Raw genomic sequence first — 23,603 nt, 5'->3', positions numbered from 1 at the left:
GGCGGTGGCGGCAGCTGGTCAAAAGACCGGCTGCCGCCCCCGCCCCTGATGAAGACCTGCCGAACCGCCACCGGGACCCGCCGCCAGGAGCGACATTCGTAAAAGGTAAGTCCCATCCCAGGGGCGGGGGCGGCGGAGAATTTCTCCCCGAACCTTCGGAGGACCGAATGCGTTGGCACTCGGCCCCCTGAAGTTTTGGGGAGAAATTCTCCCCCATCCCTAATCGAAAGCCACTGAAAGGTCCAGAAGAACCAACAGGGTTTCAACCCCCCCCCTCCATTTTTTTATAACAATTCTCGGCCCTGAACAAAGAACCCAGAGAAGTTTTGCAATGGTACACACTCTGAACAGTTAAAACAGAGAGCGTTCAAAGCCAGAATACAACAGTTACAACAAAAAACATAGCTAGCAGATTTAAAATGGCAAAACAGTTTTCTCCTGTGCTTTTCTGACATTGAAATAAAGGCCCTTTTGCCATGCACAGACTACCACATAACAAAGAGAAGAATATTGTGTTGTTTGGTAACAAAATCCAATTTATTCTCTAATTTTCATCATGAGATGCTCCTTTGTATTCAGATCAGGCTTCAATACAATGATGTAGCACTTGGGAAGAAAGATGCAGCCCAGCAACCCAGCACTGGAGGCCAAGATGGAGAAGACCTGCACGGCTACCATGTATTTCCCCTTGGTGCTCAGGTAGGTGGGTACAAAGGACACCCAAACGCTGCAGAACACCAGCATGCTGAAGGTGATCAGCTTGGCTTCATTGAAGGCCCCAGGCAGCCTTCTGGCTAGGAAAGCCACCGTGAAGCAGATGGCAGCCAGGAAGCCCATGTAGCCAAGGGCAGCATAGAACATGGCGACAGACCCTTGGTTGCATTGGAGTAGAATCTGTCCAGGTTGGGAGTGCATGTCAGAGTCAGGGAAGGGTGGAGAGATGCCCAGCCAGATGGTGCAGATGATAACTTGGACACCAGAACAGGAAATGACAATGGAGTTGGCTAAACTCTTCCTCAGCCATCCCTTCACCCTGTTCCCTGGCTTTGTGGCCAGGAAGGCCAGCACCACAGTGATCGTTTTGGCCAAGACGGAAGAGATGGCCACTGAGAAAATGATGCTAAAGGCTGTTTGTCGGAGAAGGCAGGTCACTTTTCTTGGCTGACCAATGAACAGGAAGGAGGACAAGAAGGAAATCAGGAGGGAGACAAGGAGAACGTAGGAGAGGTCTCGGTTGTTGGCTTTGACTATTGGGGTTTCTAGGAACTTAAGGAAGATTCCTAACACAAATGCACTGATTAAGGACAAGAGTAGGGCAAAGGAAGCCAGGATGATCCCCAAAGGTTCTGCATTGGTCAGGAAGGTTTTCAGCTTGGGGATACACTGATCTTGGTCCATGTTTGGATGCTGATCATCTGGACACTGTGTGCAATGGTCCGAATCTGGAAAAAAGAAGAGTAACATCTCCCTTACATCCTTGCCAATCTCTGCTCTTTTACATTACATTAAAGACGTCTGATGAGGTGCCCAGACTCCTCATGTCTGCCTGCTATTACTCCGTGTGTGTGTGTGTGTTGGGGGGGGGGTGAATTTCCATCTAAATATGGCACAGGGTGAGTTCAACCATTCTATAGCCCCACTGGATGCAAAATTATAAAGGGACCCAGGCCCTTTAAGAAGAAAGGAAAACAGAAAGGAGAATGCGCAGAAGCTTGAAACTGCAATCTGGTCAGAGGCAGCAGATCAGATAGCAGAGAAGCCTTAGAGAAGCAGTAGAGAGCAGCAGCAGCAATTTCAGACCCACGGTGCTCAAGACTATGTTTTAAAGGCAGGGGGCAGTGGAGGGAGGGAGGCAATCAGAGAACCAGGCTCCACCCTGGAATGGCACAGGGTGCCTCTGCCTCTTGCTGAGGTCATTCAGTCTGGGCAGGGCTGCATTGGAGCTTGTCTGGCTTTCCATCATTAGTTCCACACCCTTCCTTTAACCCAGTGATATTGTTCTAAGATTGGAGGTTGCATAGGTGAATGGATCCAGGAGTATTCTTAGGGAATGCCTTCTTAGCCTTCAGAAAGATGCCACAGATCACCTCTCTTGTTAGGGACATTACAGTTCCATGGCCCACAATGCCTCATTCCCACACTACCACAGCTTAAGGGAAGGGTAGACCACAAGTTGACCATAATGGACAAAGAGACACAGAAAACTGGAGTTGAGCTCTTAATGCACTGTTCTCTCTTGGGGGGGGTCTGATGTTGGGAGAAGTGAACAAACACTCCCATCATCCACATCCAACACTTTTTAAGATGGGCCTCCACCTGTGCTCAACTGGGGGTGATCTTATGAAGCTGTATATTGGGAGGTCCAAGGTCCAAGGTCATTTCTTGGGACCCGCTGTGCGAAAGAACTTATGGATATTGCAGAAAAAGATCTCAGTTTGGAAACGCTTTTTGGAATACTATCAGATGAACCTTTGCCCTCATCCCCATGGTCTACATTTTCCTCTGCAGTCACCCACCTTCCTGGCTGGAGATGGTCCCTTCTGCACAGGGAGGACAGTCATAGCAGCAAATGGGCCTTCCTTCCTGAACCACCTTGACGGATCCAGGGCGACAGCTTTCCACGCACCTACCTTGAGGCAGGGGCTAAGCACAGAAACAGGGACCATCAAGGAGAATGAGTTAGGGCCAATTTAACTACAGGAGGGAGAGACAGAGTTAAAAGGACCCAACAGGGCCTCTCAGATGGAACATGAAGCCCATAACTAAGCCTAAGCATATGCAACTGAAACGCATGTTTCTGCCTAGTTTGCTCACCTTATGGCTTTTCCTCCCCTTCCTCTCTTGTTTCTGTTGTGCCCAGTTTTAAGGGACCTGTCCACTGGTAGTCCATAATGTGCCATATAGATGGGTGCTATATAAATGTACCAATAGTTTAAGTCCCAAGGAACCTGCAGCCTGTGTTTGAAGGCAATCAACCAGGATTAGAGAAGGCTGACCTGGAACCTGATTCATTGTCCCCACCTGGTTGAACCATTTGGTCCACATAATGGCATCCTGGTCAATGATGAAATTGAAGTCTGGGGATCCCCGTCTTTCCATGCTCCCAAATTTCACTCTCAGAACAGAGCTATTGGGAAACTTCACCCAGTTCACGATGTCAAAGTCGGCCGCCAGCTCTCCATTCTCATCAAAATATATTCCATCCATAGAAGTATTATAAAATTTGGGGTTTCTCAAGAAGGGGTGAAGCTAGAATGGTAGAGAAAACACCAGCATTGAGGAAACAAGAAACCACACTCAACACCTTAGTTCTGCCCACTTCACGTTCAAATCTCCTATGGCTCAGGTCTGGTTCCAGACTCGAGTGAGTGTCATCATTTTGGCACCAGTTTAAGAATTTCCAGGCATATGAGATTTCTACTTTTGATCATTCTTTATTGTTTTCATGTAAGCGGTTTTTATATATCTTCTATATTAGATTTTAAAGATCTAATCTTTTTTTATACTTCCCAGAGAGCTTTAGTCATTGGGTGGTACAGAAATGTGTAAATAATGTTCTCACCTCTTCAGTCTGAACCCTGAATTCCGAAGTGAGCTGGGATGATTTGGACCACTTTGAACCTAATCTAAAGTGGGTCTGGAGTGGTCCAAAGTAGGTCATAGAGATCTGAAACACTTCAGAAAGCTTCAGAGAATTCTGAAGTCCAGACAGGCTGTCTGAGCAAATGGAACAACTTGTTAGAGAAGGGATGTTGGAGAGAAGTCGAGAGGGAAAACTGAGCCTTGGAAATTGACATCTCTAGGTTCAGCCAGGGCTGAATTTTTAACCCAGCAGTTTGTTTCCTACTTGTACTCTGGCTCCCCACTTCTCAATTACTGTTCCTTCCTTTCCCATTTTTCAACTCTCTATATTCTTATATTTAAAAAAACAAAGTATACCACCACCCCAAAACACCCTTTTCTCTTCTGCTAGGCTTTAGTGTTATTTCCGTTCCCCTCACCCATTAGTGCAGATAGTGACTGTAGCCATGAAATTAAAAGACGCTTGCTCCTTGGGAGGAAAGCTATGGCAAACCTAGACAGCATGGTAAGAAGCAGAGACATCACCTTGCCGACAACGGTCTGCATAATCAAAGCTATGGTTTTCCCAGTAGCAACGTATGGCTGTGAGAGCTGGACTCTAAGGATGGCTGAGAGTCGAAGAATTGATGCTTTCGAACTGTGGTGCTGGAGAAGACTCTTCCGAGTTCCCTGGACTGCAAGGAGGTCCAATCAGTCCATCCTAAAGGAAATCAACCCTGAGTGCTCCTTGGAAGGACAGATCCTGAAGCTGAAGCTCCAATATTTTGGCCACCTCATGCGAAGAGAAAACTCTCTGGAAAAGACCCTGATGCTGGGAAAGACTGAAGGCAAAAGGAGAAGGGGACGGCAGAGGATGAGATGGCTAGATAGCATCACTTGATGCAATGAATATGGACTTGAGCACGCTCCGGGGGAAAGTGCAGGGCAGGAAGTCCTGGTGTGCTATGGTCCATGGGGTCATGAAGAGTCGGACATGACTGAACAACTGAACAACAACAACAACAACAAACACCCATTAGCTTGTAGGTAGTTTGTTTATTTTATTTTATTTATTTCTGTGTCTGCTTTTCTTTTGGTCCTGCTTATGTGTGTGTGTGTGCAGTGTGAGCGCACCATAAACATCATTGTGCACAAGCTAACTGTGTGTAGCCAAAGCAGTACACTGTGGGGCAAAGAACTACACAATACACATAATATGAAGCTTACTTCTGTTGATTTTCCAAGTCAGACTATAATAAGACTATGATGAGGCTAGGCAATATGTTTTTTTAAAAAAATGTTTGCTTCATCTTACCCTTGGGGAAAGGGTTGCCAGAATGACCAGGGGGCTGGAACAACTCCTGTATAAAAGTTTTCAGTGTTTGGGCTTTTAATTTAGAAGAAAGGCAAATAAGGGGGGGAGGTTTCTTAAACTATATGGAGTAGACAAAGTGCACCAGTGCAATTAATAAATAAGCCCCATTATCAGTCAGAGTGACCTTTCCAGGTAATATGTATTGCAATTTGCAGACAGAGAGATGTTCAATATTTATTTCTTCCATTAATGAGAGTCTCAGATCAGAGGCAGATTCAGGACAGACAAAAGGAAAGTATCTTTGCACTTCAAAAAATAAAAATGAACAAACAAACAACAACAACAACAACAACCCCTACACCAGAGATTGATAGGGACAGCGACCACCTAAATATCACCTTCAACACCTTCTGATCATGATCTCTAATCCCCTGTGTGGCTCACACCTTTAGCTTTTTGTTGTGGTTTCAGAGAACGGATATTTTATGGATGGCTAGCACAAAAACTACTGGACCAAACTGTCTGAGGTTTCGCTGGTTCAGTCACCTCCACTGAGGCTGTGAGGTCCCAATATTCCATGTATTGATCATAAAAAATGAAAATGTTACGGACATTTCTGTATTCCAATGCAAGTCAAAGGGAAAACGTAAAATCCGAATAATTCAGGTATCTGAATCTCGATTGAGATCCAAGTTTGAAGTGAATCGGATCAGGTCCGAATAAGTCCCAAGTGAATCAGGGCTGATTCAGAAGAGCCAGATAAGCCTCTGAAGTGAATCGGGGGGTATGTGCACAGCCCTAATAAATAATAATAAAGAATTGATGCTTTCGAACTGTGGTGCTGGAGAAGACTCTTACGAGTCCCCTGGACTGCAAGGAGGTCAGATCAGTCCATCCTAAAGGAAATCAACCCTGACTGCTCATTGGAAGGACAGATACTGAAGCTGAAGCTCAAATATTTCGGCCACCTCATGCGAAGAGAAAACTCCCTGGAAAAGACCCTGATGCTGGGAAAGACTGAAGGCAAAAGGAGAAGGGGACGGCAGAGGATGAGATGGCTAGATAGCATCACGGATGCAATGAAGATGAACTTGAGCATGCTCCGGGAGAGAGCGCAGGACAGGAAGGCCTGGCGTGCTATGGTCCATGGGGTCACGAAGAGTCGGACATGACTGAATGACTGAACAACAACAAATAAATAATTAGACATTAAGGTTTTGCGTAATCTGGCGGAGGATGTAGAATGGGCCAGTGAGGACACAGAAGAGTTGCACGCATGATGGGGATAGGACCAGATGGGTTGAGTCTACAGAGGCTGATGTAAGGGGGGCAAAAAAGGGAGCAGCACAGTAAGTTTTGCATCTGCTTTGGGTATATAAATATCCAACATATCACATTTTCTCAAGTTATCTGATTCTAAATCCAACGCAGTCATACTGGAATTCTACAATCGATCGTCATGTTCAACACAGATATCTGTGATGGGAAAGGGAATACCTGCCATGGCTGTACCCTTTGAACTTCCAGCCTGCCTCCACCCTCCCGCACCATCCTCTTGGATCTGGATGAATAAGCTGCATCTATGGCACGAGCCACAGCCTGGACGGTGTTGTAAATGATGTAGCTGTCTGCAGACAGGATTCTCTCCACGTCCTCTTGGGGCAGGGCCTCCAGTTTCTCAATCTCTGTGCATCTCATCCAGCCTTTCACAGACGATGCATGTTTTGAGTAAGAGCAACTAAAGGCCTTCTCCACAAACTGCTTGATTGAATTGTAAAAGTGTGAAAAATTGGTATAGACTGAGCTTTTGTTTGTTTTTATAAAAAAGGAAAATATACCGTGAATATGTTGGACATACAGATTGGTGTACTTCAACTCCAAGGTGATGTCCCACAAAGCTGTTACAATCCAGACTTGCCCCATAATTGATTTTATCACATTTACAATAATTCTTTGCATAATGTTTATTCCTTTTAAGAAGGAAGTAGTCTCTGCACAGTAAACAAAGACACTGACTTCCCTCCAGTTGTGCACTGGAAACTGAAGAAGCACCATTTGGTCTGCATTCAGTCCTGAGATGCGTTGTGAGAAAGCAATGCAAACACCATTCCTAATGAGCTCATGTGTCAGGGTCCTTGTGAATCTCTCTCCGTTGTCATTATCTGCAGCAATGAGACCAACCCACGTCCACCTGAAATGCAGGAGCAGTTTGACAATCCCCCGGTATTGGGTTCCTTCTTTGGGGACGGTTTGGTAGAAAAAAGGGAACTGAGTTTTGTCGCTTAGAACATGAGAAACAAAAGCATAAGTGACCTGCCAAGGAAAAGAAAAGACTGGTGGGTTAGTGTTGTTTTGAAACTAAATTTCATTCTTTCATTGGTTATTTCAGAAACCTGACCAGATAACAGCTTTTAAATTGGAAATATCTGTGTCATTCTTCAAATCAATTGAACAAATAATTTTAATTTTGTGGCAAATGAAATGTTCGGACTTCATAATAATGAACCGCAAAAAGCAGCAGCAGCAGCAGAAGTTGTTTCTCAAGTTTAATAGCTTCTCCTGAGTCTTCATGAATGAAGGAAGTCCTCAACAGTTCATTCCACTTTCCCAGCAGTATTTAATGTGGCCAGGGCCTATTTTCATGAGTGATTTGTTGTGGATTGGGACCATTTTGAGGTCCTTTGTGGTAGATGACATTGTGTCCAGTCTACAGCCACCCCAGAGTTTACCTGGGAAGGTCATATTTTTGCAGAGTACTTTTACTCCATAGTTGTTGCTGTTGTTTTCTTTAATTCAGCTCTGCTGCAGTTCAGCTGCTCTATGCCCATCCCTCTGCTTTAAATTTGGTATGATCAGGGCTTGCCTCCTGGCCGTGCCCTCGGTAACCTAGGAAATTAGAGTAACTCACCTTCCTTTCCAACACATCAAAGCCCTACATGAATAAGTATGTGACAGTCTGCTGGAATGAGGCAAAATTGGGGTGGTGGGGTACAGCCTTAGGGAGCCTTCAGATGCTGCACTGGAGAATCAGGGATTTTGGCTCTTTCATGCAAAGGTGTGCACACCTGGGAAAAAGGAGGGCTCTAACTCTCTGACAATTTGCTGGAATGAAATTGTGAATTACTCTCCAGTCATAATAACATAGTAGCAGGGGGCAGCCGGGACGGGTGGGGAGAAGCAAGCCTCTCTCATTGGTTGAGCAGGCCCTGCCTCATTGATGATGTTCAGTTCTACTCCCCCCCATCCCATCCAGAAGTATGTTCCTTTTAAGCACTGTGTGGCACATGAAAACTGGACTTTAAAGGTACGGCACACTCGGCTTTTCTTGCTTTGTGTGTCCCTGACCTACCAAAGCTGATTCCATCAAAATCTGGACAATGCTTCAAAACACTTTGCATTTTGTTGTCATGAAGATCCCCCCCACCCACCCCAAGAAACAGAATCCAGAATAGAAGCACACTTGATTCTTAGGGAGGATCGACAGCTGCCAGGTAATTCCCCTCCCCCCTCATGGGTATCTCTATGTCCCCATTGCTTTCTGAGCTGTATTCATATGAATGCAGAGCAAAGCATACGTGATGTTCATCATATGATTTGCACTTGAGTGCAGGATTTTTCTCCCAGAAATACTCAGTATGCCCCCTCAGTACAGACTGTAACCTTTAACATATGCAGCCCAATGTGAATCCAGATCACCTATCATCATGGTGGGAGTGTAGCTCCCATTCAGGTCCTCCAGAGAAAGTTTCCCTTTGTTTGGGAAGAACCCCATGTCGAGTGCAACGCAGCCTGCATAGACCTCCCCAACCCACACACACACCTGTAGGATTTTGTAGATGCCCAACATGGTTGAAATCTGGATGGAGACATCAGAGTTGGTCCCTTCCAGAACAGCCAACAAGTGATTCCATCTTCCACATTTGTAGTTGGGAACATTTGCCTGCCCAGAAGACAGGAGGTCTAGCAGGGCATCTGAAGTCAGTCTTGTATTGATATAGTTGTCATGAATACTGTAGCCCAGGGTGATGTTGGGTAAAAGTCTGGGATTCTGGTTGATCTCCTGAATGGCAAAGAAAAAGGACAGGGTCTTCCAATATTCTGTGTCTCCTTTCCTGGAAAAAAGGCACATTGTCATCCTGCCTGCAGTGGAACTGAAATATGAAGTTGTTGCTTCTTTGATGTCCTGAGCTTTTTGAATATATATATATATATACACATACATACATACATACACACACACACACATACATACATACACACATGCCTGAAATACATTTCTTGAACTTTCCTCATGGGAAGAGTGGTTCTGATCTGAACCCAGACACACAGCAGCCAATCCCCAGTTAATGCTTTGCTTGTGTTGAGGCATCCATGGAATATTTCCACAGGGTCAATAACCATGATCCATTCCTGTCCATACCCTGTCCATATGTATGCAAACCCTGTCCATATGTATGTTCCAGTGCTGGAATTTGGTATGTGCAACCCTTCACACTGAGGGAGCAATGATGACCAGAGAATGGTTTGGGATTACTGTTCGTTAAATAAGAACACAAGAAGAGCCCTGCTGGGTCAGACCAAGGGTCCATTTAGTCCAGCATTCCTTTCACACAGTGGCCAACCAGCTGTTGATCTGGAACCCACAAGCAAGGCAGGAGCGCAAAAACCTTCTCCTTCAGGAATTTGTCTAATCCTCTTTTAAAGCCATCCAAATTGGTGGCCATCATCATATCTTGCAGCAGTGAATTCCATAGTTTGACTATGTACTGTGTCTTTTAAAAAGTTTAATAAATTTAAACAAGGAGAAATTATAATAGGGGGAGATCTGAATTGGACTCATACAGGCCCTTTGCACAAAAGCAATACTAGACTAGACTATACTGAGAAACTATACCAAAAAATCTAAACACACTGCAGCAATTAAATTTACACCCAGTGATTAGGCAAATAAAAAATGATATCAAGGGATGGTCCCAGCTACATTTAACAATTTTGGGTAGGATTAATGCTATAAATGGTAGCAATGCCAACACTATTTTTTTTCACATGCTGCCCATTATAATTGATTTGAAAGATTTGGTACAATCGCTATATATATATATATATATATATATATATATATATTTGTTTCTTCATCAAGGGAAAAGATCAAGACTTGCCAAAAACCTGAGGCGAAGGCAATTAGACCAAAGGGGATGGGGAAAACCAAGTACTCACAAATATTATGGAGCAGATCGATGAAGAACAGTGGGGTCGTAGCTAGAGGGAGCATCAAAGAAGGTGTTGGTAGGTATGGAAGCAATGGGGAAAGATTTATCACCGATAAAACAAATTTTGTTTGGAGGGGAAAATATAAAAGGTTTAAAATAGTTCGATGGAAAAATAAATGAATCCTGGAAATGTCCCCATTGCTTCTATTCTTGTTGCATCCAAATTTTACTCACATGGAGAACCAAGAGCAATAGGCAAAATGGAAACAAAATGAGTTTTACAGAATGAGTGATTTCTATGGAAATAAAATCCCCCTTACTGTAGTAAAAGTAGAAGAAAAGCGAAAGAAGATATTGGGATACCAACAGAGCAAAATTATGGGATAAAGTATAGGTGACACAATCAAGGCAAACTGATTCAATAACTCTCAGGGAGAGTATGTTGAAATTGTTACACAGATCATATATCATTCACACCAGTACGTCTGGCCAAAATAGTCAACACAAACAACACAAAATGTTGGAGAAACCGCAATCAGCAAGGTTTATACATTCATACGTGGAGGACATGTCCTATTGTGCCACAGCTTTGGAACATCATATTTTTAGAAATGGCAAATATTACACATTAAACCATACATGTGACAACAATATGGGAGGAGCAAAATGCAAAAGTGACATCTAAGGATTTAATGTAGTTCATGCTGATAGCTGCCCAAGGAGTCGTAGCTAAAAGTTGTAAACCTGCAGAACCTTTAACATTGAAATCATGGTATTCAGAATTATGGCAAATAGCCATGGCAGAAAAATTGACATATCGATTGGAATTAGCAAAAGGCAAAGGCAAAATATCGAACTTTTATAAAATACAGCAGGATTTTGTGAACTGCCCAGAGAGCTTCGCCTATGAGGCAGTTGAGAAATATAATAAATTAAATTGAAATGAAGTTTTATGCTAGATTCTAATCAGGGTCATACACAGCAGAATTTATCAAAGCCTTTTCTCAGATTATGGAAAAGAGACTAAATATAACCTTGATATATTGAAGAATTATAATGAAAACTTTTATGCAGCCTATGGATTGCACTTACATCTTGATCTGTAAAGTGAAGTGGAAAAATATGAATGAATGTTAAATGCACTTTCCCTGTCAAAAATTAGATTTAAGATTAATATATTTCTTTTTATCTATTAACTTCCTTTTCCTTTCCTTTTTCTTTTTCTTGGGTTTTTTTTTTTTGGGGGGGAGGGTATATTTTGTTTTGGAAAACTAATAACATCTTAAAAACAACCACAGCTGTGTGCTGTGTGAAGAAGTCCTCCCTCTGATCTCTCCTGAATCTCCCACCAATCCGCTTCAAGGGATGCCCCCATTGGGCCTAGTATCATGAGAGAGGGAGAAAAGCCTGCTGCCCTCCTCTTGCTTTTGGACTTCAACTCCTCCCAACATTCCTGACCATTGGCTATGGCTGATGGGAGTTGCAGTCCAAAACATCTGAAGGGCACCAGGTTGTGGGAGGCTGTGCTTTGAGGAGTGGCAGCTTTGGGCATATTTGCTACGTAAATGAATGTGAAATGCCCAGATGCACTCGTGGTAGAATAAAACAATCAGCATCTAAATTAGAAAGTAAATTCCTGAAGAAAACTTTTCTGTCTCTATCAATGTGTGTATGATGAGGGCGGGGAGTTGTCATGGCCTCACATGAGTTGCAGTCTCTTGCAGCTGTTGCTCTGTGAATTAGCTCCTCATCTCTTTTGAAATTTCTGCTGTGTGATTTCTGTTTTGGGCTACATTCCTAGGGGGTTTAAGTCACATTGTCTAGGGATGTCAAAGAATTCTGCCACGGATCTTGGTGAGGCCAAAATCCGTGGCAGAATGAAGCCCCCCCACCCCACGAAATGGGCCTGGAACGGAGCACCTACCTGCTGCCATCCGCGCTGAATTGCGAATGGCGGCCGTGTCTGCGGCCGCCATTCGCTTCTTCATTATAACCGTGATAAGCTACGTAAATACTTATGTAGCCTATCACGGCTAACGCAGGGACTCCATTAGCGGCTCTTGGGAGGCTGTGATAGGCTACGTAAATATTTAGATAGCCTATCACAGCAAAAAAAAAGGGAACACAAATGGCGGCCACCATAGCCGCTACCATTTGCATTCCCTTTTTTTTTTTTTTGCCGTGAAAAAAAAAACTGTCTGGAATTAGGAGTGAGCAGTGAGGTGGCCATATTTTCAGTCACCACCAAATTATTTAGGGTAATAATAATAATAATAATAATAATAATAATAATAATAATAGAATAGAGAAGACCTCGAAAAAATCTCTCCAGCCTGAGGGAATGGGCATTATAATGGCAAATGGAGTATAAAGTCATACATGATGGGGAGGGGGGACACCTGACTGTGAAAATGTTGATCTTTCCTGTCACTGCTGTGAAAAAGTGAAATTCCATGTTGGAGATTTCTAGGAAAGGGTCATAGTGTTTTATGCTTGGATGGAATCTTGGAGACAATCAAATCCAACACCCTGCTCGATGCAGGATTTGCAGTGAAGGACATAACAACAGTATCCCTGACAGGTGGACATCCAGCCTCTGCTGAAATACCTCAAGGGAGAGATATCCAATTTACCAGGTAGCAGATAATGCAGATAGCAATGGGTATGGATGATCAGACCTCATAAAATTAGGAGCAAGTGGAACAGCAATAGCTCCATAACACACAGAATGACTTACTCAAAAAGTCTGGTAGTGGGAGCCTTGTTGAAAGCGTATGGTTGAAAGGTTGCATATGTAGCAGAGATGACACCACTAATAAGGAGGTCTCCTGTCCTGTAATGATTCAATGGGCCTTCTGTCTCCCTTTCCAAAGTCAAGGGGCATTTGGCCTGGAGCATCCCACGGGTTGCCTGGGGCAGCAGCAGCAGCAGCAGCAAAAGCAGAATCATTGCGGATGCACCTGGCACAGCCTCCGTCTTGCTCCTCTCAACCACTTGGGAGAATGATAAGAAGAGGCCAGAGCCCCCTTGCAAGTCAGAGTCTTCAGTGGGTTCCCCGATACTGATGGAGCCCAAACAGCCAAGGCTTCATATCTGAAGAGGATGATAGCAGGTAAATCTCACACGTCCTTCTCACCTGCCCTAAACCTCCTCCCAAGCTCTCTGTGGCACAGGAGACATTTATACATCAGTTCTTTTGCACCTAGATGCAAGACGTCACCCCATCTTGCTCTTGAATCTGCTGCTTATGACAGTGGACTCCAAGGGTTGATCTGGAAGAATCCCTTCAGGTTTGGAAGGAGAAGAATAAATGACTATGATTGTGATAATTACATGTGGAAGAAGTTGCATCGCCTCCGCAACGTCCTGAACTCTCCATTCAGCTGGAGAAAAACATGTTTGCGAGAATTCATTTTGCAGCTCCACACTCTTGCCGGGGGACAGTATGGGGGGTGGGGAGTGGACAGGTGAGGTTGGCTGGACCTTTACCCATGAAAAACCTTCATATGAACCACATGATCAAGACAGTCCTTTTGGATACAGGCGTCACCCATGTGCCCCCCTCCTCTTCTCAGGGGGATCCTCCCAGGCATTTGCCCATCTACCATGCCCAAACTCAACACCCAGCAGGAGCAGCATTCCCAGGCACCTGTGGGGGTAGCCCAGGGAAGCCCCTTCGACTGTCCAGTTCCCATTCCATATCCTTCAAAGGGGTTGGTGAGGGGGGCAGGGAAACTGAGCCAATGGGAAAAGGCCCCTGTGTTGACCAGGTTGTTGCTGGGAGAAAGAGACCCAGAGAACTAGGGCTGCCCATCACTTCGGCAAGGCAGAGGGTTGCACAAAGCAGCCTGAAGCGAATCGGGTCACTCCAAGAGTGCTTTGGTGCACTCGGGAGCAATCCGGAAGCCCAGCCGCTAGGCTGTCCCCACTTCCACCGCCCAGCCCCCACCTCCTTTCCTGGGTCCTCTTGGCACGCGTCGGCAGCCGTCTTGTTACGGAGGGGGCAGCCTTTTTTAAACAACAGCTGTTGCTGGGGAAAAATATCCGCTGGGGATACTTTTCCCCACAAACTGGGGAAAAGTGTCAGAGAATTCCGCCACGGATCTCGGTGAGGCCAAATGCCAGTGCACTCGGCCCCCAGAACTCCGTGGCGGAACGGCCTGCCACCCCCCTGCCCCGCCGCGGATCCCCCCCGGGACGAGACTTACCTGGGGTGGATCTTCCGGGTGGGGGTGGCTCCGGCAGCGGCTTCAGTGGCGGCAGCTGCGGCGGCTGGTCTTCCGACCGGCCGCCGCCGCCACCATTTGCAGTCTTGTTAAAAAACAAAACAAAACGCTGTGATAGGCTACGTAAAGATTTACTTAGCCTATCATGGCTGGGTTTAAAAAACACACAAAAAAACGCGTATGCAAATGGCGTTCCTTATTTTTGGCCGTCTTAGTCTACGTAAATATTTACGTAGACTATGACGGTGAAAATAAAGGGGAACGCAAATAGCGTAGCCTCATTGGAGTCCATGGTGGATTTCTCCGCCATCCCTAGTTCCAAAGAATCCGGACCCATTTGAATCCGCGGCGGATTTCTCTAACATCCCTATTTTGGCCAACAGAGACTGATGGAGACTGAGAAGATGATGCTAAAGACCACTTGTAGGAGAATGCAGTTCGCTTTCCTTGGACGACCAACGAAGAGGAAGGAGGACAAGAAGGAAAGCAGCAGGGCAAGGGGAAGAATTTAGGAGAGGTTCCAGTTGTTGGCTTTGATTATTGGGGTTTCTAAGCAGTTAATAAATATTCCTAAAAAGGGGGGGGGAAAGGCCTGTGATGAATGACAAGAACAGGCCAAAAAAAGCCAGGGTAATCCCCAATCCCCTTCATGGATCACTGCCTTGTTGTGGCGAAGGGGCTTGCGTAACTCAGTGAAGCCATAAGCTATGCCGTGCAGGGCCACCCAAGACGGACAGGTCATGGCAGAGAGTTCTGACAAAATGTGGTCCACTGGAGAAGGAAATGGCAACCCACTCCAGTATTCTTGCCAAGAAAACCCCATGGAACGTATAAGCAACAGTAAGAACCAGACATGGAACAACCGATTGGTTCCAAATTGGGAAAGGAGTATGACAAGGCTGCATATTGTCACCCTGCTTATTTAACTTATATGCAGAGTACATCATGAGAAATGTCGGGTTGGATGAATCAGAGGTCGGAATTAAGATTGCTGGGAGAATTATCAACAACCTCCGATATGCAGACGATACCACCCTAATGGCAGAAAGCGAAGAGGATCTCAAGAGCCTCTTGTTGAGGGTGAAAGAGGAGAGTGCAAAAGCTGGCTTGAAACTCAACATTAAAAAAACTAAGATCATGGCATCTGGCCCCATCACTTCCTGGCATATAGAAGGGGAAGAAATGGAAGCAGTGACAGATTTTACTTTCTTGGGCTCCAAGATCACCGCAGACGGTGACTGTAGCCATGAAATTAAAAGACGCTTGCTCCTTGGGAGGAAAGCTATGGCAAACCTAGACAGCATAGTAAGAAGCAGAGACATCACCTTGCCGACAAAGGTCCGTCTAATCAAAGCTATGGTTTTCCCAGTAGTAATGTATGGCTGTGAGAGCTGGACTATAAGGAAGGCTGAGCGCCGAAGAATTGATGCTTTCAAACTGTGGTGCTGGAGAAGACTCTTACGAGTCCCCTGGACTGCAAGGAGGTCAAATCAGTCCATCCTAAAGGAAATCAACCCTGACTGCTCATTGGAAGGACAGATAATGAAGCTGAAGCTCAAATATTTTGGCCACCTAATGCGAAGAGAAAACTCCCTGGAAAAGACCCTGATGCTGGGAAAGACTGAAGGCAAAAGGAGAAGGGGACGGCAGAGGATGAGATGGCTAGATAGCATCACGGATGCAATGAATATGAACTTGAGCACGCTCTGGGAGAGAGCGCAGGACAGGAAGGCCTGGCGTGCTATGGTCCATGGGGTCACGAAGAGTCGGACACGACTGAACGACTGAACAACAACAACAATCCCCAATACTCTTCGTAGGACAAGAAGATCCTTTAGTAACCGCAAACACAGTAGAGACTATCCTTCAAAAAAGTGACAACTGCAGTACATCTGGAGTCGTATATGCTGCTCAATGTCCATTAGGGATGTACGAAATACTTACCTCCAAGTTTCAGGGGGTGTCTGCAGAGGGGGGGGAGGCAATCCGTCCCTCCCCCCGGAATTCTCTCCGGCTGGCTCCGCTCCATGGCCTGTCAGCGGAGCCGCCGGCCGGGCCCATCAGCAGCCGGACTTCCGTCCGCTGCCAGGCTGTGGCTGCAAATGGCGTCCTGCATAGCGGACGTAATTTGCATCCCTGCTTTAGCCGTGATAGGCGATGTAAATATTTATGTAGCCTATCAAGGCAAAGAGCAGGGATGCTAATGGCATTTGCTATGCCATTTGCCTCCCTGGTTTAGCTGTGACAGGCTGCGTAAACATTTACATAGCCTATCATGAAAAGGGTAGCAACGCAAGTGGCGTAGCGGACGCCATTTGCGTCCCTGCTTTAGCCGTGATAGGCTACGTAAATATTTACATAGCCTATCACGGCTAAAGCAGGGACGCAAATGGTGTCTGCTATGCTGGACACCATTTGCAGCTGCAGACCGGAGCAGCGGATGGCAGCAGACGGACCGGACCGGACCGGACCGGCGGCAGGTAGGGTCTGTCCAGGGGGAGATTTTGGGGGGTGTTGTTGTTGTATACATTGTTGTATATTGGTATAACCTCTAGGAAATCAGGACAGGGGAACAGAAAAGCTGCATCAGAACTAGAAAGGTGCATGCACCGATGGGAAAACATTTCATTGGACAACAACTTGATGCAAACTCCTTAAAATTCTGGTGCATTGAAACGGTGTGAGGTGCACGGAAACAACAGCTCATACAACTTGTGAAGCAGGCTAGATGGATTTATAAACCTAATACCATGGTACCCCGAGGACTCAATGAGGATACTGAATGGTTCTTTGTTCAGTAAAATGCATTTCTTGCCATGGTTTTATTCATCAGTTATACTGTTAAGCTTAAAAGTCAAGGGTAACTTCTTTCAGAATACTTTGACAATCGCAGTTTGGATCCTGATTAACATCCTTGTACAGTAAGGCTTCATAGACAACAGACTCCACTTCCTAGAACACCTGGAAACAGACTTGGATACACTGAATGTAGAACATGCAATGGTAAGTGGATAGAATTTGGATAGAAATATTTTTGTTCTGTTTTTTTTAAAAAAACTTTGGTTTTAAAAAACAACAACAGGGCACTTTTCCTCTATATACTGTTGAACCACTGCTGAAATTGCTACGCCAAAAAATTGCATAGCTGGCCTTCATATTAAGCATGGGAATTGTATCAAACTAATTTCAGGCCATAAATATTTAGGTATATACTTCCTAAAACTCTCATCTGGTCCCTGCAGAGAGATAGAGCTAGAGCAACAGCTAACAACATAGCTGCTGCAATAATAAGGTTCTGTTATTCCAAAGGGGGACAATTTGTCCCTACCGCGCTTTAAGTTTTTAAGGCTAGGTCACTTATGCTATTGACATGACATTGCAATCTGGATCAAAGTTGATAACTTTTCAATACAATCTGTGCAGGCTGCTTTCAGACATTCCATCCTTGGTCTTCCAAAATGCATGACCAGCCCTGCTCTCTTGTTGGAAACCGGCCTCCAGACAATCACTTACAGAGCTTGGATTAGTGCATTCCACTTTTGGATCCATTTGTACGGCCCTGGACTCTCAGGTTACTTATGCAAGATATATAATGACCCTTATGTTTCTGAGTGGATGCAATTGCTTGGAATAAAATCAACTCTCTGGGCCTATGCCCAGAGTCTGTATTAATGATGGAAGCTAAGCAAGCCAGAGCACTTCTGTCTCAAAGGGTCAGGGATTATGATCTACAGGTTTTAAATTCTGCAGCAGGTAGAGCTTGCTCTCATCTGTTTGGGGGGCAAATCTGAGTTACGGGCTGGTAGAAGCGAAATATGTCTTGATCCTTAACATCCCCCATTATCGGCGAGCATTTACTTTGGCAAGATTTACTGCCTTATCCTTTGCTCTGTTACAAGGGAGGTTTCAGAAAATTAGCCTCTTAGATTGCTTATGCCCATGTGGAAGGAATGCAATCGAATCTGTTACTCATGTCTTACATCGTTGTTCCTTTTATAGAGAGATTAGAGAGAAATTACTGTTTGATACTGGATCAGATATGACTGCCTCTCTTTACTGTTGTAGGACAACAGAGGATAGGGATACAATTGAGGCATTTGCTAAATTATTTTTGAATGCTATGAGAATAAGATCTCTTCAGAACTGATTTTCCTATATATTTTCTAAATGTGTTCGTAGACCCTTTAGATTTGTATGCTCCAAGTCTGGTCGATGACTGTAATAAAGATGATGGTGATGATGATATTAAGAATTGTATAAGCAGTACCTGGATCCAATCTCGTGAGATAGATCTTTATGTATCAGTGAGAAACATACCAATTTTGTAATAATGACCCCTGAAAACGGGATTTTAAAAATACTGTACACTTGGCTTACTGTGCGTCGTGTGACCCTGATGGACCAAAGCCGATTCCATGATGCCCGTTGTGGGCACCTGATTGCTAGGGTGGCCAGTTATGAATTTGTGAAGAGGAAATGCATCACCGCAAAGAGGACAAAGGACGATGAGACGACAATTTCCAAAGCATGTGCATAAGCTAATGCATAGATATAGATGCAAATTTTCAAGTGGTGATTATAACTGAAATAGAAATAAAGCACATTTCACCACAGTGTGGAATGCTGTTACCAGGTGCCTTGTATACCTGCCTGTTCAGTCTGCTGTCCAGGTACCGTCTGTGGATGTGCAATTCTTCCGATGGTTGTTTATCTTTAAACTGGGATTGGAGAGAACAGCCTTCAGAAGGAGGACAGCTTCAAATGGAGGACTGTCCTCCGGCAGCCCGTCAAAGAGGGGACAGTGATACATGAAAGAGGACACATTCCCAGCCGACGTGGTTCACCAGAGTGGGAAGCAGGGTCAGGAGTAGCAATATGTGGTTATTTCCGGGGAAAAGAAGGCCCCTTCCAACCCTACTATTATATTCTATGTTTGTTTGTTTTTCCCCCTGGGAAAAAGAAAGCAATACAGGTTCTTTCTGTTGCACCTGCTTGGGCTGGGTTCCAGGGCCTTAGAACCAGATGATGCTAAAGTTCCCAGTTCCTTTTCATGGATACAGCCCACTTCCTTGGAGGAGTGAAGGGCTATCCTCAGTTGGTAGATCTATAGGAACACAGAAAGGGTTCTGTTGGTAGATCTATAGGAACACAGAAAGGGTTCTGTTCTCCTCCTTCCTTGGAGGAGTGAAGGGCTATCCTCAGTTGGTAGATCTATAGGAACACAGAAAGGGGGAAATGCAATTACTGGGGGGCCAACAGGCTATGGAATGCAAGAGGAACAGCCTGCCTGACATTTCTAGGAAAAGCTCAAATGTATCCAAGATAAGCAGGATGGATTTGTGATAACATGATCTCTCTTGTTTAGCTATGTGAATTTAACCCTTCTACCAGTGGAGGGACACCCCTGCTCTCACCAAAGCCCAAAATGAATAGAATCAAACTTGCTGTTACATTCCAGTCCAGCCATTTCATTCCGGAGCTTCCTTTCGCAGTTGGTCTGTTGCAGTATGACGACATTTGGGTCAGCAGCAGAGTATCCAAGGAAGCTGACGTGGCGTTAGCCCCCCCCCCCTGCACTCCTGGCTGCATTCCCCCTGTGCTGCATAGCATGACATTCTGAAAAGTCCATCAGCCAGGCCTGAGAGGCTGCAACACTCATGCATGTGGGAGAATCACAGCGACAATTCACCACAGCAGGATACTGTCATGATACAATCTTCCTAGTTTCTCTATCGCAGTCCAGCACTTCTGGAGTCATCCCTGCTCTCAGTTAAGCCCACAATCAATAGAATAAAACTTGCTAATACACTCTAAAGCAGCCATTTCATTGCGGGGTCCCCCTTGTTGTCAAGTCTGTTGATGTATGAAGACCTTGGGGTCAGCAACAGCGTGTCCCAGGAGGCTGAGGGGGTGGGGTCCCCAATCCCCCTCCACTGTGCAGTCCCCCCAGTGTTGCATCCTGGTAGGGTCCTTGGCCATTCTGAGGGGCTTGGAGGTGGGGCCAGAGGGGCTGAAGTGGGAAGGGGGTGAATGAGAAAGCCCCAGGGCAAGTCAAGATACTCTGCTGCCATAGAGGTAGTAGGAATGACTGGAAGAAACAGCAGGCCTCACACACGAGTGTTCTGTATTTGGCACACACAGAAGTAAAGGACTTAGCAGAAGCTCCACCCACTACTGCTGCTACTCCCAACTCTACAGGAGTTGCCTGTTCAACAACTAGGTTCAAAAGCACTAACACACAAAGTACCCCTCCCCTCGCCACCGCCCCAGGATACATAACACCTACCCTCTTTTCTTTCTGCACAGCTTCCAAAGGTGTCCTTTCCTATTTATTTATATTTGATCAAACTGTGCCCTCCTCTGCTTACCTTGGAAGATGTAAAACTGAAGGGATCCAAAGCATGCATATTGCAGCACACCAACTACTGATAAGACCTCCCAACACTGGCTGGCTTTTCCTTTTCCGAATTTGCTTTTGGGGGACTGATGGGATGGGCATCACCTGCCAAGTGCTGAGAAGGTCCTTATCCTTCCTCTTCATCCCTGGATTTCTGAACAAAGGCAGAACAGGGATCACACTCTCTTCCTTTACTTGGCAGGACACCTTCCCAAATCATTGGGGGATTCACTCCAGTGTCAGCAGTCTCTCAGAGCTGTTGGATCACTATTGCTTGGCCTTTTGAACAGCATCACTGCAATTCCACTGAATGGCATTGCAATGTCGGCCACCATGTATGCTTAGGGGAGGGTCTGTCCCTGCCTTGCTGTTCAGTCCCGGACTGAATTCCCAGCAGCACCCCCTGGTAGTGCTGGGAAAAACCTCTCTCCAACTAATAGTATAGTTTGTGAGTGGTGGTAGCAGTGGGGTGGGGACATGGGACACACAAGTGGGCCTCCACCCGTAGCATTAATGGACCCACCAAATCTGCTTTTCACGAGTGAAAGATGGCCAGGCAAACTGGTGGGAGCCCAAGAAGAAGATAGAATGAGCTCCAACTTCCAGCTCAGGGTCCCCAAGGGAACTGGTGGCCCTTCCCCTAACCCTGGACAAAGTGGGGCTGGGGTGGCCCCCCTTTGTTAATCCCTGATGTCTACTTGACCCCTTCCTCCCCCTCTCTCGGGGACTCTGGTTAGGGACTGCCTCACCTCTGACTTCTGCACATTCTGGATTTTGCGCACTGTGGCTCATAAATAAATATTTGAACATGGGAGAGCAGTTTAAACAGGAATTTAAATGGGACGGTAAAAATTGACAGGCTGTTGAAAGTATTTACTAGCTGACAGTTCTAGGACTGTCATCTGGGCCCAGAGAAGGGTGATGAGCATATCTGACATAAACATTTCTGCCTTGAAGTCCAGGCCTGGTTTCTAAGTTCTGTTTTGTTTGGTTGGTTTTGTTCTTCATTTTTTTACTACTAGAAATATTTTAATACCACAGTGGTAAAATCTCAAAACATTAAAAACAAACAAACCCGGAGAGCATTAAAAGCCACAATATAATGGTTCAAACAAAGAGCATCTGGCAGGATTAAAATGGCAACATAGTTTTCTCCTGTGCTTTTCTGAAATTAGCATTAGGGATGTAAGAACTCACCCTCGCTCGGTTTCTCCGGGCGCTTGCCGAAGTGACACCCCTGCTCGCACCCCCCTGGACCCACGCAAGGGCCGCCCATGAGCTCGGTGAGTTCCCTGGGCTCACCGCGACCCCGTTAGAGGAGTGCCTGCCATTTTCATGCCTTTGATTGCTACGGAAAAAAGGAAGTAAAAAAAATGCACATATTTAAATATGCGCAGTTTGGGGCTGGGAAAGCTAAATAAGTGCAATATTAGAGGTATAATCCTGAAGAGTGCGAGCGGGCATGAGCGGGCACGAGTGGGGGGCGAGCAAGGACAGTGTCTCGGTGGGTGCAGTCCGGGGGTCATGGGCAGGGGGAGCCTGACGAATTCCCAGACCCAGTCGGGCGCCCGCAACATCCCTAATTAGAATGAAGCCTCATTTGCCAAGGACAGACTACACTATAAAAGAGAGCAAAATATTGGGTTGTTTGGTAACAACATGAATCAGATTTATTCCTTTGTTTTCATCATGAGATGCTCCTTGGGTAGCACTTGGGCAGAAAGATGCATCCCAGTAACCCAGCACTGGAGGCCAAGATGGAGAAGACCTGCACAGCTACCATGTATTTCCCCTTGGTACTCAGGTAGGTGGGCACAAAGGAGACCCAAACACTGCAAAAGACCAGAATGCTGAAGGTGATCAGCTTGGCTTCATTGAAAGCTCCTGGCAGCCTTCTGGCTAGGAAAGCCACCGTGAAGCAGATGGCAGCCAGGAAGCCCATGTAGCCAAGGGCACTATAGAACATGGCAGCAGAACCTTCATTACACTGCAGGATCATCTGTCCTGGCTGGGAGCGCATGTCAGAGTCTGGGAAGGGTGGAGAGACTCCCAGCCAGATGGTGCAGATGACAACTTGGACACTGGAACAGGAAAGGACAATGGAATTGGCGAAACTCTTCCCCAGCCATCCGTTCACCCTGTTCCCTGGCTTTGTGGCCAGGAAGGCCAGCACCACGGTGATCGTTTTGGCCAAGACAGAAGAGACGGCCACTGAGAAGATGATGCTAAAGGCTGTTTGTCGGAGGAGGCAGGTTGCTTTCCTTGGTTGGCCAATGAATAGGAAGGAGGACAAGAAGGAAAGCAGGAGAGAGACAAGGAGAATGTAGGAGAGGTCCCGGTTGTTGGCTGACTATTGGGGTTTCTAGGAATTTAATGAAAACTCCTAACACAAAAGCTGTGGTTAAGGACAAGATAGGGTAAAGGCAGCCAGGATGGTCCCCAAAGGTTCCTCATAGGTCAGGAAGTTTTTCAACTTGGGGATACATTGATCTCGGTCTCCGTTTGGATGCTGATCATCAGGACATTGTGTGCAATGGTCTAAATCTGGAAAAGACAAGCGAAGCATCTCCCTTACATCCTTGCCAATCTCTGTTCTTTTACATTCCATCAAAGATCATTTTTGTGGTGTGATTGTCAGTACACATTCATGTCATGCAGGGCATGGTGAGGCCTGCTGTTCCTCTTCATACTTCCATGTCAGCAACACACACCCCTGTGTGTAAACATGGCTTTAAACTGGAGATGGGGAACCTCCAGTATGCAGGCCTAATCTGGCCCATGGAGATTCTCCATCCAGCCCACAAAACCTTCATGAATTCCTCCAGGGAATGGCAGAACCCCTTCTGTGATAGGTGATCAGAGCAGGGGATGCGGCAGACAGGGGTCTCAGCTGC

General features: G+C 45.7%; 1 protein-coding gene across 1 annotated transcript; it reads right to left on the bottom strand.

Annotated features, from left to right (window-relative positions):
* Nucleotides 1-537: 537 nt before the first annotated feature.
* On the bottom strand, nt 538-8,648 carry LOC146356645 (vomeronasal type-2 receptor 26-like). Its single transcript, XM_084830234.1, has 5 exons — nt 8,573-8,648; nt 6,389-6,504; nt 3,022-3,249; nt 2,631-2,643; nt 538-1,442 (listed from the first exon to the last, which is right to left on the bottom strand). Exons 1-5 carry the CDS (start codon nt 8,646-8,648, stop codon nt 538-540), a joined length of 1,338 nt encoding a protein of 445 aa, XP_084686360.1.
* Nucleotides 8,649-23,603: the final 14,955 nt, after the last annotated feature.

Source organism: Heloderma suspectum, chromosome 2 (assembly GCF_057233095.1).
Source record: "Heloderma suspectum isolate Gila_16-S chromosome 2, 16-S_ref, whole genome shotgun sequence".
Lineage (NCBI taxonomy): Eukaryota > Metazoa > Chordata > Lepidosauria > Squamata > Helodermatidae > Heloderma > Heloderma suspectum.
The sequence above is the reverse complement of the archived record's forward strand: the minus strand, read 5'-3'. Positions and strand labels throughout refer to the sequence as shown.

Excerpts from the sequence above, each read along its gene's own strand:
- LOC146356645 (XM_084830234.1), bottom strand. The coding sequence starts at position 8,648 with ATGGGGTTCTTCCCAAACAAAGGGAAACTTTCTCTGGAGGACCTGAAT. Across the intron at positions 6,505-8,572 it reads CACTCCCACCATGATGATAG|ACAGCTACATCATTTACAAC; the intron begins GTGATCTGGATT and ends TCCTGTCTGCAG. Across the intron at positions 3,250-6,388 it reads GCAGGCTGGAAGTTCAAAGG|CTTCACCCCTTCTTGAGAAA; the intron begins GTACAGCCATGG and ends CTACCATTCTAG.